Raw genomic sequence first — 13,451 nt, 5'->3', positions numbered from 1 at the left:
GTTACAGACTTGTCGGTGCAACACTCCTGCTCTCTGTGTGGCAGAACAGCACGCAGCAATGTGAACCTGTTCACTCTTTAATTAATAATAATCAGGTAAACGTTATTTTTTATGATTATATTTGGCCATATCAATAAAATTATGTATACAATTCCAGAATGGCCAATCCTATGGAAGCCCATTTCCACAACTTAAAAAAAAGAAGCTAGGAATAGTAAAATAATGATTAAAAAAAATCTGAAGTCATAATTTTAAGATATGATCTCATAATTAGGACTTAGAATGATACCTATTTATTACTACCTCATATATATGACCCATTTTATATCTGATTAAAACAAGGATTTACATCTTTAAGATGACTATACATTATGGTGTAAATAATACACTTCCTGGATAACAGTGGATATTATTCAGATATAAATGTGGTTATTATAGATTCATAGAACAATGGACCATCATTTTGCTGACTTTATGGATGGGCCCCAAAAATCTCTCGTCTGTATCCCCCTTTATAGATGACCTTGTCTCCACATGACTGTTCTTTAATGTTCATGTCTGTTTGTAGTTTGCATGTTCTCCCTGTCCTTGCATGTGTTTTCTCCGAGTCCTCCGGTTTCTTCCCAAAATCCAAAAACATGGTGTTAGGTTGATTGCAACCCTGAAAAAGGAGGGTACAAATAACCTGACATCTTTACATCTAAATCTCCCTCCAAATTTTCCTGCAAAATTATTTCTGCCTCACTCAGGCTTCTGCTTCCTGAAGTATGGAAAATGGTGAAAATGGGGGTTAGCAAGTCCTGCTGTCTATTACAAAGGACACAGAATATAAGTTATGTTTTGAAAGTCACTATGTTTATAAAAACTTCACAGAATTGAAGTTAAGCATATTTTATTGATGTAACAATTTGATTATTAACAACATAAGCATTATGTCAGCAAGAAAAATAATCATTCACCCCGCTTGGTCTCAAAAAATGAGGAAGCTGAGATACAAGCCATTTTGGAAAGACAGTTTCCCCCCACCCCCTCACCTAGGTGTAACACTGCCCTCTCTTTTTATATTCTCCCTTTAATAAAGTGTTCCTTACCCTTCCTTAGGGAGGGCTGGTGATGGTCACAATTATGCAATAAAATAATGCAATTTATTTAATTGCAATAACAAAAAAAAAGCTTGCACTTCTTGTCAGGTTGACCTTTGACAGCATGTGCAGACAAAAAAAGAAAAACAGTTTATGTGTTGATTTAGCCTCATCCCCACAAGTGAGGCCTCATTGGAAAGGCCAGGATGTCCTCTTGACAGTACAGTGGGATTGAAGTTGATAAAATCAATAGTGCTTAACTTAGAGAGTGCAGACTGATGTCCCCCACAGAGGACAGAAATGCATTGCCAGGTCCCAGGAGAATACAGAGTACATCTCTATCAGCTACGATGTGGCCCCATCTTAGCTGATAGCATCATGTGCAATCTAGACATCAGGGGCCAATGTTATGAATGTAGATTGGATTAATCTCCGTTAGCTGGCTTCAACTAACCAAACATTCCCTGTCAGACAGGAGCTATCTTACGAACGTCGATCAAAACACGCTAATTTAAGCCAAGTGATTACAGCCTGGGTATGGGCGCGTGCACATGAAAGGGGTGGAGACTGCAGTGTCCGACCAATCACTGGAGAAAACTGGCAGATCGAGCGTCTTTACAATGAATGGAGGAACATCTTATGATCTTCAACAAATATAATGAATATAAATCCATGATGGCAATGAAGAGCAACAGTGTTAGTGCAAAGCACAGCAGGAGGCGGAGCTTTTATACTCGCTCAGATCCACTTCATAACTTGGTACTGTCCAGGTTAGGTGTTGGTTAAGTTTACAAATGATGAATAACTAAAATTAATAATTCAGACCAAAATCAACACTGTTGTTACAGAAAAAGCAGGCATCAAACAATCCAGGCATTAAGCTGCTGACACTGTTAATGTGTAACAGCCTGTGATTATTTAGGATATGAATCCATTGGATGATAAACGGACAGCGCTCTGCAGTTAAACTTTATTACAGCACACACATTTTTTTTTAAAGTGCACCTAGTTATCACACACTCTGGGATGAGAGATGAGAACACATTGTTTAACTGTAGCATGTCCCTGCTGAGGCGGTCAGTGTATGAATGAATGAATGAATGAATGACTTCATCCATCCGTGTTAACGATCAAGACACAGGCTTCATTAGCTGACTGTAAATCAATCCATCACATATAAATTTACATTTTTCCTAAAGGATGTCATCAGTAAATGAAAGGATTGCATTTGTCCATTAATAATCTTCTTTCCTAAACTCAGCTGTCAGATCTGCACCAACCAGGATCTCCAATCAATGGGCTGGTTGTTTTCTAAGAGATCAGAATGATCAAGAGGCGGAGCTCGAGCACTCGCAAACATGCAAGCCAGAGAAAAACCTGCTCGCGAGCAGGCTAGTTGTTCAGCCATAGTGATTAAGCTCCAGCAAGTTTCGTAGTCCAGCACACACTGATTAAATCCCGGAAGTTAGAGCGATAATGGTAATCTTGCTTCGTAACATACCCCCCAGAGGTTTTAACAACCTGCAAGGCTAGCAGCACTGATGGTGGAGTTTCTCCGACTCACATCAAACTCTGCAGGCACAGATATGACGGCCTTCTGGAGTGACACATGCAGCTGTCGTTCAGCCATTTTTCTTCATTGCAGGAGCCTGAAGCCAATGAACTCTGGACTCAGAGTTAAGGTGTGTTTAGAGGAGATCTGAAACTCTGCACTTCCATTGTTGTTCATTACCAGAGAGAGTAAGAGAACATTTCAGATACACAGTCTTTTAAACATTAAAAACAAACAAAACTGGAAACCAGTGTTGAAAAAGTGCTGTATAAAAACCTACTGCAGGCAAGGCAACTGGCAGCACTCATAATTGTGTGCGGCCCTCAATGTAAAATGAGAAATACACAAAACAACAGCAAATACTCACAAGTTTACTCCAAAAACACACTAGACAATTAGAAAGGAACAAAAAAATAATGTACAAAACAAAATAAAAAATACTAAATTCGGACTGAGGATGTAATTCAACTGAACACATCTGTCAATGTTTAACAAACTGTTCCTCTCAAACCAACTGATTGATGTCAACTTCATTGACAGTTTTTGAGGCTCCAAAATAGCAAATATAGTGTGTAATTGCTGATGTACGCTGTACAGGAGGAGATTGTTAGATCATGAATAAATTAAAAAAAACTGCACACAATGGAAACCCTCTTAATCAGTTTTAATAAAATACAAAACACAAGGCAGATACAAAAAGCAATGTAACTCAATTGGACTTTAACAAAAGCATTAATAATAATAATAATAATAACAATAATAATAATAATAATAATTATAATAATAATAACAATAATAATAACAATAACAATAACAATAACAATAATAATAATAACAATAATAAATTTTATTTGTGGGCACCTTTCAAAAAACCCAAGGACCCCTTACAAGCAGTTTAAAAAATCAACAATAAAAACATAGAATTACAAAGCAGTAAATATAAAACATAAAAATTAGAGATTTAAAAAGGAGGAAGGTAACATTTTTACTAAAAACCAATTATAAAAAGAGAAGTTTGGCAGTGTGGCACTCTGTCGAGGTCTACGGCATCTTCAAATCACGTCTCAAAACCGACATGTTGTGGCTGGACAGGGCGATCAAAGCGAGGACAAGCCACCCAGCTCCTTGTTAAACATCCCCTCAAAGTCGAGCTCCCTGTTCATCAGGTCATCCTCTACATTCTCCAGCGCCCACTGGTGGTCGGTGAGTTCAAGTGCCTCCCTCTCAGCCTGAAATACAATGGAGGAAGATCATTTTATTAGAAAACTACTGCAGACATTCCAGGAGCCAAATGTAGAGACAGGAGCGAGCATACTTTGAAAACTTTATTTGTATCTGCAGGCATGGCCATGGCAGCACCGCTCATCTGCTCCTGCATGATCCTAGACTGGTCTGCCCCTGTGGACATTTCATTAGAAAGTTCATTTGAAAGCAATTGAAAAAAGAAAAAAAACAAACTCTTAAAGGCCGACTGAAAACATCAATCACATCAATCACGTTGCCCTTATTGTTGCTGCTGTTGATGCTATTGTTGTTGCTGATGTTGCTGTTGTTGTTGATGTTGCTGTTGCTGCTGACCTTGCTGCTGTTGTTGTCGTTGCTGTCCTTGGTGCTAGTAAAATATTTAACAAAAGCTGAGTCATCATGAACTAAGTGATTGATTACACAAAGTGATTATTATTATTGATTACACAAATTCTGAAATAAAACAATGTGTAAAATGAAGTGAATATTTGAGTAAAGACACTTAATTTCTGCTGATGTTGGTGTTGACGTTGCCCTTGTTGTTGTTGTTGTTGTTGTTGCTGTTGATGTTGCTTCTGTTGATGTTGCTTCTGTTGTTGTCATTGTCATTGTTGTCCTTGGTGCTAGTAAAATATAGAGAACAGCTGATGAGTTTTCTGATTCTACTGCAGGCTTGTTTCTAGGTGAGTCTCTATGATAGAATACAACATAAACTAAAGGTTAAAGACCATCTTAAATGGCTGATATATGCAATTCAAACAATCTATGGAGAGCACAGACACTATTTGAAGTTAAATTGATGCAAACCTTGATGCTCTTAGACAGACATTAAAACACACATCTGAGATTAAACTTGTTCTCAGAGAGTGTGTCTGTGTCTGCACATCACTTTAAGGTACACCTCATTTTTGTTTTAGACTATTGATTCATTATTATATATAATTATTTTAACTCTTTTTAGTTCAGGGGCCAAATTAGGACCAGTTTGGTCTTTATTGGGCCAGTATAAAATACGGTGGTACCGACAATATCCAAGCAATAGGTGACTGATATTATTCTTCTTTTTAAATTTCCTTGATTTTGTAACAAATTTTTAATTTCATTCAGGGAACTCTGTGAAATATTTTGATGAAAATGTCACAGTTTGAGAAAAACTGAGAGTTCTTTCAACAATTTGCAACTAAAAATGACTGCCATCATGTGATATAAGCATCAAAACACTGTGAGTTTCTTTGAAATTGTGTATTTGGAGAGGCTGAGATATCATTTCCTCTGTCATTTTTACTTTTTCCCAAGGGGCCCGAATTGGTCACTCTAAAGGACCTGAGGTGGCCCCCGGCCCTTTAGTTTGACACGTGTCTTAGACTAAGACAAATAAACACACAGTTGAGATTAAACCTGTGTTCAGAGAGTGTGTCTGTGTCTGCACATCACTTTAGATACACATTATTCTTGTTTTATAGTAACTGATTTTACATTTGTGCTGAAACAAATGTAAAATCAAATGATGATGAAATGAAGTGATGTTTTGAGTAATGAGACTTACCGTTAGTTGTTAACGATGTTTGTTATACAGTCCCATCAGCAGGAGGGTGGAGGCAGAGGTGGAGCTTTAGTGTGGGACTTTTTACTCTTTTTCCCCTAAAAACAGACACATGCAACTTCTAGTCAGCTGATAAAACACTTCCACAGTCATGGCATCATCACCTCTAAGGTTGATGTGTAAACATTTCTGCAGAGTAGACTTACGTAGTTCACTTTGTTGCTCCAGCCGGGATTATTCAGAGCATGAATTTTAGCTTTGGCTTCGGCTTCTGCTTTAAAGACGTCTCTTTGTTCTGCTGGCAATGACTTCCACTGTGGATGAACAATGACAAAGTGTCACACACACATACACACACACACACTGAAGACAAAAATGTGAAGATCACAGATCATTCATTAAGGAACAAACAAACGTACGCGTTCAGAAAGAACTTTGTTTACTACGGCACTGTTCTTAATGCCGAGCTCTTCCTGTACCGTCTTCCTCTGGCTTTTGAGGAAAAGCATAAACGCGTTGGGAGGTTTCTTGATATACGTCCTCTTATCCTCCTCATGCTTTCTTTTCCTGAAAAACAAAATGCAAACAGTGAGCAGGGCAGGGAAACAGAAGCTGAGAGTAGTAGAGAGAGAGAGCAGGGAGACACTCTGATCTAGAGTTTCTCAGAAAAAAGACAATTAAAACAACTCAAGGACACTCACTTTGGAACTGGGACGGGTTCCACGGCCTCTGATGGCATGGCAGCCACTACACCATCGCAATCTCTACAAAGATAAAAACAAAAACACACTGGATGAGAAATCAAGTCACAAACATGTGGACCAACATCTGTGATCGATCAGGTCTGTTTGTTTGTTTGTTTGCTTGTTTGTTTTTCTTACCGTTCTCCAAAAAGGTGAAAAAAATTGTTTCCTTCAGGCATGAGGAATGGAACGCTGTCAGACTGGAGACACAAAGACATAAATATTAGACTCTGTCATGGCATCAACCATCCACCAACAAACTAAACACCAGGGTTGGTGTCAATTATAATTATAACCGTATACGGTAATTGATAACTAATTACAATTATGGTGTAGGTATAATTGTAATTACAATTCTAAAAATATGTTGCTGTCATAATTGTAATTAAATTGTAATTTAGCTCAGATAATTGACTTTGCAATTGTAATTGCCATGATAATCCTATAAAAATAGTTCTATGTACAGTTAAACACATATGTATAGTTAACAATTATTAAAATATATAAAATAATCAAGTTTTCCCACATTTTACCATTTAAAAAAACATTAAAACAGATATTTTCATTGTTGAATGAACAAATGTATGCTGGGATGTTGCCCAGATTGGCTCCATGTGTTTGGGTGATGTCTTACTTGGAGTCCAGTTGGTGGTGGAGCAGGATAGTGGCAAAGAGGAGGAGAAGGAGGAGGAGGAGGAGGAGAAGGAGGAGGAGATGACACCATATGGTTAGAAGCCCAGAGCACCACATCTGCGATCTCTGGAAAGAGCTCCAACACATCATCAACCTCAGGAAGGAGATTGTTCAACTCCTCCTCCTGGACGAAGCTATCGAAGTCGTCCAAAAGATCCATCAGGATGGTCTTTGGTCTCCTGTGACACAAAGTAAAGAGAATAAAGAAGCTGCTGAGGCTCATTCATGAGAACCAACATTTAACACAGACCTGAAACTAAACTCACACAGCAGACAAATACAGTATAAGCAGCCATGTGACTGGATATCACCTTTATTTGTATTGTCTTATCTGGATATTAAAGTTTAATTCTTGCATTATAACTAAAAAAATAACATGAAAACATTTTACAGGACAGGCCTCTGCACTGTTTAGTTCGTTTCTAACACTGACTCTTAGAATGGAAAGATGTGTTTATCTATAATATCCAGCATAAAATGTATGAAAAGGGCTAGAAAGAAGTAAAACATATTTAATCTAATCCTTCTCCATCATTTAATAATCACATATTATAATCCTGCTTCCTAAGACTATATGCATATATGACAACAGTATTTATACTATATATACATGAACTAAGTGATTGATTACACAAAGTGATTATTATTATTGATTACACAAATTCTGAAATAAAACAATGTGTAAAATGAAGTGAATATTTGAGTAAAGACACTTAATTTCTGCTGATGTTGGTGTTGACGTTGTCCTTGTTGTTGTTGTTGTTGCTGTCTTTGTTGTTGTTGTTGTTGTTGTTGTTGTTGTTGTTGTTGTTGTTGTTGTTGCTGCTGTTGATGTTGATGTTGCTTCTGTTGATGTTGCTTCTGTTGTTGTCATTGTCATTGTTGTCCTTGGTGCTAGTAAAATATAGAGAACAGCTGATGAGTTTTCTGATTCTACTGCAGGCTTGTTTCTAGGTGAGTCTCTATGATAGAATACAACATAAACTAAAGGTTAAAGACCATCTTAAATGGCTGATATATGCAATTCAAACAATCTATGGAGAGCACAGACACTATTTGAAGTTAAATTGATGCAAACCTTGATGCTCTTAGACAGACATTAAAACACACATCTGAGATTAAACTTGTTCTCAGAGAGTGTGTCTGTGTCTGCACATCACTTTAAGGTACACCTCATTTTTGTTTTAGACTATTGATTCATTATTATATATAATTATTTTAACTCTTTTTAGTTCAGGGGCCAAATTAGGACCAGTTTGGTCTTTATTGGGCCAGTATAAAATACGGTGGTACCGACAATATCCAAGCAATAGGTGACTGATATTATTCTTCTTTTTAAATTTCCTTGATTTTGTAACAAATTTTTAATTTCATTCAGGGAACTCTGTGAAATATTTTGATGAAAATGTCACAGTTTGAGAAAAACTGAGAGTTCTTTCAACAATTTGCAACTAAAAATGACTGCCATCATGTGATATAAGCATCAAAACACTGTTGAGTTTCTTTGAAATTGTGTATTTGGAGAGGCTGAGATATCATTTTCTCTGTCATTTTTACTTTTTCCCAAGGGGCCGAATTGGTCACTCTAAAGGACCTGAGGTGGCCCCCGGCCCTTTAGTTTGACACGTGTCTTAGACTAAGACAAATAAACACACAGTTGAGATTAAACCTGTGTTCAGAGAGTGTGTCTGTGTCTGCACATCACTTTAGATACACATTATTCTTGTTTTATAGTAACTGATTTTACATTTGTGCTGAAACAAATGTAAAATCAAATGATGATGAAATGAAGTGATGTTTTGAGTAATGAGACTTACCGTTAGTTGTTAGCGATGTTTGTTATACAGTCCCATCAGCAGGAGGGTGGAGGCAGAGGTGGAGCTTTAGCGTTGGACTTTTTACTCTTTTTCCCCTAAAAACAGACACATGCAACTTCTAGTCAGCTGATAAAACACTTCCACAGTCATGGGCATCATCACCTCTAAGGTTGATGTGTAAACATTTCTGCAGAGTAGACTTACGTAGTTCACTTTGTTGCTCCAGCCGGGATTATTCAGAGCATGAATTTTAGCTTTGGCTTCGGCTTCTGCTTTAAAGACGTCTCTTTGTTCTGCTGGCAATGACTTCCACTGTGGATGAACAATAACAAAGTGTCACACACACACACACACACACACACTGAAGACAAAAATGTGAAGATCACAGATCATTCATTAAGGAACAAACAAACGTACGCGTTCAGAAAGAACTTTGTTTACTACGGCACTGTTCTTAATGCCGAGCTCTTCCTGTACCGTCTTCCTCTGGCTTTTGAGGAAAAGCATAAACGCGTTGGGAGGTTTCTTGATATACGTCCTCTTATCCTCCTCATGCTTTCTTTTCCTGAAAAACAAAATGCAAACAGTGAGCAGGGCAGGGAAACAGTAGCTGAGAGTAGTAGAGAGAGAGAGCAGGGAGACACTCTGATCTAGAGTTTCTCAGAAAAAAGACAATTAAAACAACTCAAGGACACTCACTTTGGAACTGGGACGGGTTCCACGGCCTCTGATGGCATGGCAGCCACTACACCATCGCAATCTCTACAAAGATAAAAACATAAACACGCTGGATGAGAAATCATGTCACAAACATGTGGACCAACATCTGTGATCGATCAAGTCTGTTTGTTGGTTTGTTTGCTTGTTTGTTTTTCTTACCGTTCTCCAAAAAGGTGAAAAAAATTGTTTCCTTCAGGCATGAGGAATAGAACGCTGTCAGACTGGAGACACAAAGACATAAATATTAGACTCTGTCATGGCATCAACCATCCACCAACAAACTAAACACCAGGGTTGGTGTCAATTATAATTATAACCATATACGGTAATTGATAACTAATTACAATTATGGTGTAGGTATTAATTGTAATTACAATTCTAAAAATATGTTGCTGTCATAATTGTAATTAAATTGTAATTTAGCTCAGATAATTGACTTTGCAATTGTAATTGCCATGATAATCCTATAAAAATAGTTCTATGTACAGTTAAACACATATGTATAGTTAAACAATTATTAAAATATATAAAATAATCAAGCTTTCCCACATTTACCATTTAAAAAAATTATAAAACAGATATTTTCATTGATGGATGACTAAATGCATGCTGGGATGTTGCCCAGATTGGCTCCATGTGTTTGGGTGATGTCTTACTTGGAGTCCAGTTGGTGGTGGAGCAGGATAGTGGCAAAGAGGAGGAGAAGGAGGAGGAGGAGGAGGAGGACGAGGAGATGGAGGAGGAGAAGGAGGAGGAGATGACACCATATGGTTAGAAGCCCAGAGCACCACATCTGCGATCTCTGGAAAGAGCTCCAACACATCATCAACCTCAGGAAGGAGACTGTTCAACTCCTCCTCCTGGACGAAGCTATCGAAGTCGTCCAAAAGATCCATCAGGATGGTCTTTGGTCTCCTGTGACACAAAAGTAAAGAGAATAAGAAGCTGCTGAGGCTCATTCATGAGAACCAACATTTAACACAGACCTGAAACTAAACTCACACAGCAGACAAATACAGTATAAGCAGCCATGTGACTGGATATCACCTTTATTTGTATTGTCTTGTCTGGATATTAAAGTTTAATTCTTGCATTATAACTAAAAAAATAACATGAAAACATTTTACAGGACAGGCCTCTGCACTGTTTAGTTAGTTTCTAACACTGACTCTTAGAATGGAAAGATGTGTTTATCTATAATATCCAGCATAAAATGTCTGAAAAGGGCTAGAAAGAAGTAAAACATATTTAATCTAATCCTTCTCCATCATTTAATAATCACATATTATAATCCTGCTTCCTAAGACTATATGTATATATGACAACAGTATTTATACTATATATACATACACATCTGTGTATATATAAATACTGCGTACATGCACACATATATATATATATATATATATTACAGATTAGAGAAACTCTATTAATCCCCAATGGGAAACTTATTTACACACACAATCTAAATGTTAATTCTACATTTTACATCTAAATGTCATGGATGAAATTAAATATTTAGCTAATATGCAAATTCACCTGAAGTACCATAATAAAATCTAATTTAGCATTTAATATTTAACTTTAAATGTTGATTTTTACTTTGATTGAAATGTTTTATTTTTTGATTGAACTATAAAAACACAACTGTACTACCCAAAATATGGCCCATATACCAAAAAGATGACTTCAATAAAAATAAATAATTCAAAGAAAAAAGGTGTTAATGCGATTACTTGGGTCTAAAACATGTATTTTTTTTTTTTTTTTGCATTTAAATAGTTTTTCTTTGATTGAAAATATTTTATGATTTCAGTTAACTTTTTTTTTTTTTTTTAATTAAAAGGTTTTTTGGTCGACTGTCCACTACAAGCATTTATCCAGTGACTTTGTTCATTAGTCAGTAATGGACGTATTCATTTAGGCTCTGAACCCTGTCATGTTGTCGAGTGTGGATTGGAGACACGGCAACCTCGGAGCCTGTAGCTAGCACTGTCCGAGTGTCCATGCTAGCTATATGCTACATGTTTAGCATTGAGGTGCTAGCAGCTAGCTGTATGCTATATGTTTAGCATTGAGGTGCTAGCAGCCATATAACGTCTATGCTAGCAGCTAGCTGTATGCTACATGTTTAGCATTGAGGTGCTAGCAGCCATATAACGTCTATGCTAGCAGCTAGCTGCATGCTACATGTGTATTTTGCACAATGTGCACACAACTGGGCTTTTGTTTTCCCTCCGGTGTTTTAATTAAAACAAAGATTAACGCAAACGTCTCATCTGGGTCTCCCATCTTGTAAGGTAGTCTGTGCATCAGTATTATGGGTATATCGGGAACTTGTGCAATAACTAAAGTTCCGGGCTGCTTGGAGTGCAAAAAAAAAAAAAAAACTTACATTGTTTCTTGAGAACAAGGTAGTTGACTGAGAAAGTGTGAATGACGATGCTCAGAAAAGGTCGCTGGTGATTTTTGAGTGTGTTTTCCTTGTTGTAGACAGAGAAAAACATCCACCACAAATTATTCTGCCTTGGAGAATGTTGGAAAACGGTTTATTTTCTTTCTAACCGCTTATATAGGGTGAGAGACGTCACGGTTGCCATGGAAAACGTGTATTTTAAAAATGTGGGTTTTTTTAAAGCAACATATTTGTTTTTGTCTAAAGTGGATGAAGCAGTGGTTCCCAACCTTTATTGGGTTGTAACCCCATTTTGAAATCATACATTTCTGATGACCCCAGATTCATATTTTCCCCCTAGAATTAGATTTTGATAATGTTTGTTTTACTGCTTTAAAAATACAGAGTAGGCCAGAATTAGTGCTCAAAGAGACACGTGACAAAATGTGACATTTTTATACTGCATTTTATTTGAACTAGATTTATATTTGAGAAAGTGAAAGTATTGAAAACAGTTTAAGATTGTGTTTGGTGTTTTAATTTGAGAAAGAAGAATAATTTAAACATTTTAAAACTATATTTTTATTTTTTTGTTATTTTGAAATACTAGACATTTTAGGCGATCCCAAGGTATAAACAAAACAAAACTCTGCCCTACACATAATATGGCGTAAGATTACTCCAATCAAAAATGATTATGTTAAAATAAATAAATTAAATAGCTTGATTGTTGTAAATAACTGTATCATATTTGTACATTTGTATTTTTTTTGTACTTATCTGTATCACATTTGTATATAATTTGTATTATTATTATTATTATTATTATTATTATTATTATTATTATAAATCTTACTTTATTTTTTATGACTGTAATGTGTATGTATCTGATCCTTATTTTCAACAGTCTTTTACTTAATTATACACTTATTTCACGTTTATTCTTTCTTTTGTCTTTGTGAAACGTTTTATTCTTTTATTTGTGATTTTTTTTTTCTTAACTGGCTGTAACAAAAGCAATTTCCCCCTGGGATTAATAAAGGAATTCTTATTCTGAAATAATAATTCAATTTAATAAAAATAAAAGTAAAAAAAAACTTTTCAATCAAAGAAAAATAGTTCAAATGCAGATCTTTGGGATGTCAAATATCTATTTCCATTTGAACACTTTTTTTCTTTATTAATGTACTTTTTTGATTGAAGGAACATTCTTTGGATTGAATAATAAAAACACAAATCTACCTCCATACACCAGAGGATGGCCTGTAGAGACCAGGAAACACGTTTAACACTGCACAGGAAAAGTCAACTCACTTTTTAAACTCAAATATTACTTTTCATTTTAACAATGAGTTGTCATTTAAATGTTGATTTTCTGTCACAAGACATTTTAACTACATTTTAATCTCCATAAAATAAGTTCCAATGTTCTCATATACAGTAGCCTGATTGTCAGAGACATTTGTATTAAGTTAAAGGAAGTCTGCACTCCCCTTTCTTTGATTCTGCTTCAATAACTCCTGTGAGATGTATCATGGATAGAAAGAACATTTAAAGATCAGACACTGATGTTGGATGAAAAGGTCTTGCTTTTCTCCAAACCAGTGACGAGTGGAGAGGTTCCTGACTGATTTATTATAAGATTGTGAGATATGTATGAT

At 36.1% G+C, this 13,451-nt stretch overlaps 2 protein-coding genes across 3 annotated transcripts; both read right to left on the bottom strand.

Moving 5' to 3' along the window:
* Positions 1–3,479: 3,479 nt before the first annotated feature.
* On the bottom strand, positions 3,480–8,035 carry LOC114462986 (putative uncharacterized protein DDB_G0289263). The gene is made up of 11 exons (XM_028446179.1): positions 8,031–8,035; positions 7,576–7,752; positions 6,800–7,037; positions 6,304–6,365; positions 6,124–6,186; positions 5,842–5,989; positions 5,629–5,736; positions 5,426–5,520; positions 4,123–4,502; positions 3,950–4,032; positions 3,480–3,863 (listed from the first exon to the last, which is right to left on the bottom strand). The coding sequence occupies exons 1-8, from the start codon at positions 8,033–8,035 to the stop codon at positions 5,461–5,463; spliced, it is 861 nt and encodes a 286-aa protein (XP_028301980.1). The 3' UTR covers positions 3,480–3,863; positions 3,950–4,032; positions 4,123–4,502; positions 5,426–5,460.
* LOC114464041 (transcription factor 7-like 2) lies at positions 7,675–11,948 on the bottom strand. 2 transcript variants are annotated; one of them, XM_028448072.1, is made up of 8 exons: positions 11,791–11,948; positions 10,052–10,310; positions 9,555–9,616; positions 9,375–9,437; positions 9,093–9,240; positions 8,880–8,987; positions 8,676–8,770; positions 7,675–7,752 (listed from the first exon to the last, which is right to left on the bottom strand). In XM_028448072.1, coding segments are annotated over exons 1-7 (702 nt in total). In that variant the 5' UTR covers positions 11,793–11,948; the 3' UTR covers positions 7,675–7,752; positions 8,676–8,710. The 2 variants fall into 2 exon arrangements, with proteins under 2 accessions (XP_028303873.1, XP_028303872.1); XM_028448071.1 differs by lacking the exon at positions 11,791–11,948 and adding an exon at positions 11,668–11,698.
* Between the last annotated feature and the right edge of the window lie 1,503 nt (positions 11,949–13,451).

This window comes from Gouania willdenowi, chromosome 5 (genome assembly GCF_900634775.1).
Source record: "Gouania willdenowi chromosome 5, fGouWil2.1, whole genome shotgun sequence".
In the NCBI taxonomy this organism is placed as follows: Eukaryota; Metazoa; Chordata; class Actinopteri; order Blenniiformes; family Gobiesocidae; genus Gouania; species Gouania willdenowi.
Note: the sequence above shows the minus strand (reverse complement) of the source record. Positions and strands in the feature narration are given on the sequence as shown.

What these genes read in the sequence shown, in the direction of transcription:
- LOC114462986 (XM_028446179.1), bottom strand. An exon ending in AACACCAACATCAGCAGAAA is followed by an intron (nt 7,038 to 7,575) that starts TTAAGTGTCTTT and finishes TTTGTGTCACAG; the next exon opens with GAGACCAAAGACCATCCTGA. An exon ending in CACCACCAACTGGACTCCAA is followed by an intron (nt 6,366 to 6,799) that starts GTAAGACATCAC and finishes TTGTGTCTCCAG; the next exon opens with TCTGACAGCGTTCCATTCCT.
- LOC114464041 (XM_028448071.1), bottom strand. Translation starts at nt 11,687, where the DNA reads ATGGGAGACCCAGATGAGAC. An exon ending in CACCACCAACTGGACTCCAA is followed by an intron (nt 9,617 to 10,051) that starts GTAAGACATCAC and finishes TTGTGTCTCCAG; the next exon opens with TCTGACAGCGTTCTATTCCT. An exon ending in ACAAAGTTCTTTCTGAACGC is followed by an intron (nt 8,988 to 9,092) that starts GTACGTTTGTTT and finishes GTTCATCCACAG; the next exon opens with TGGAAGTCATTGCCAGCAGA.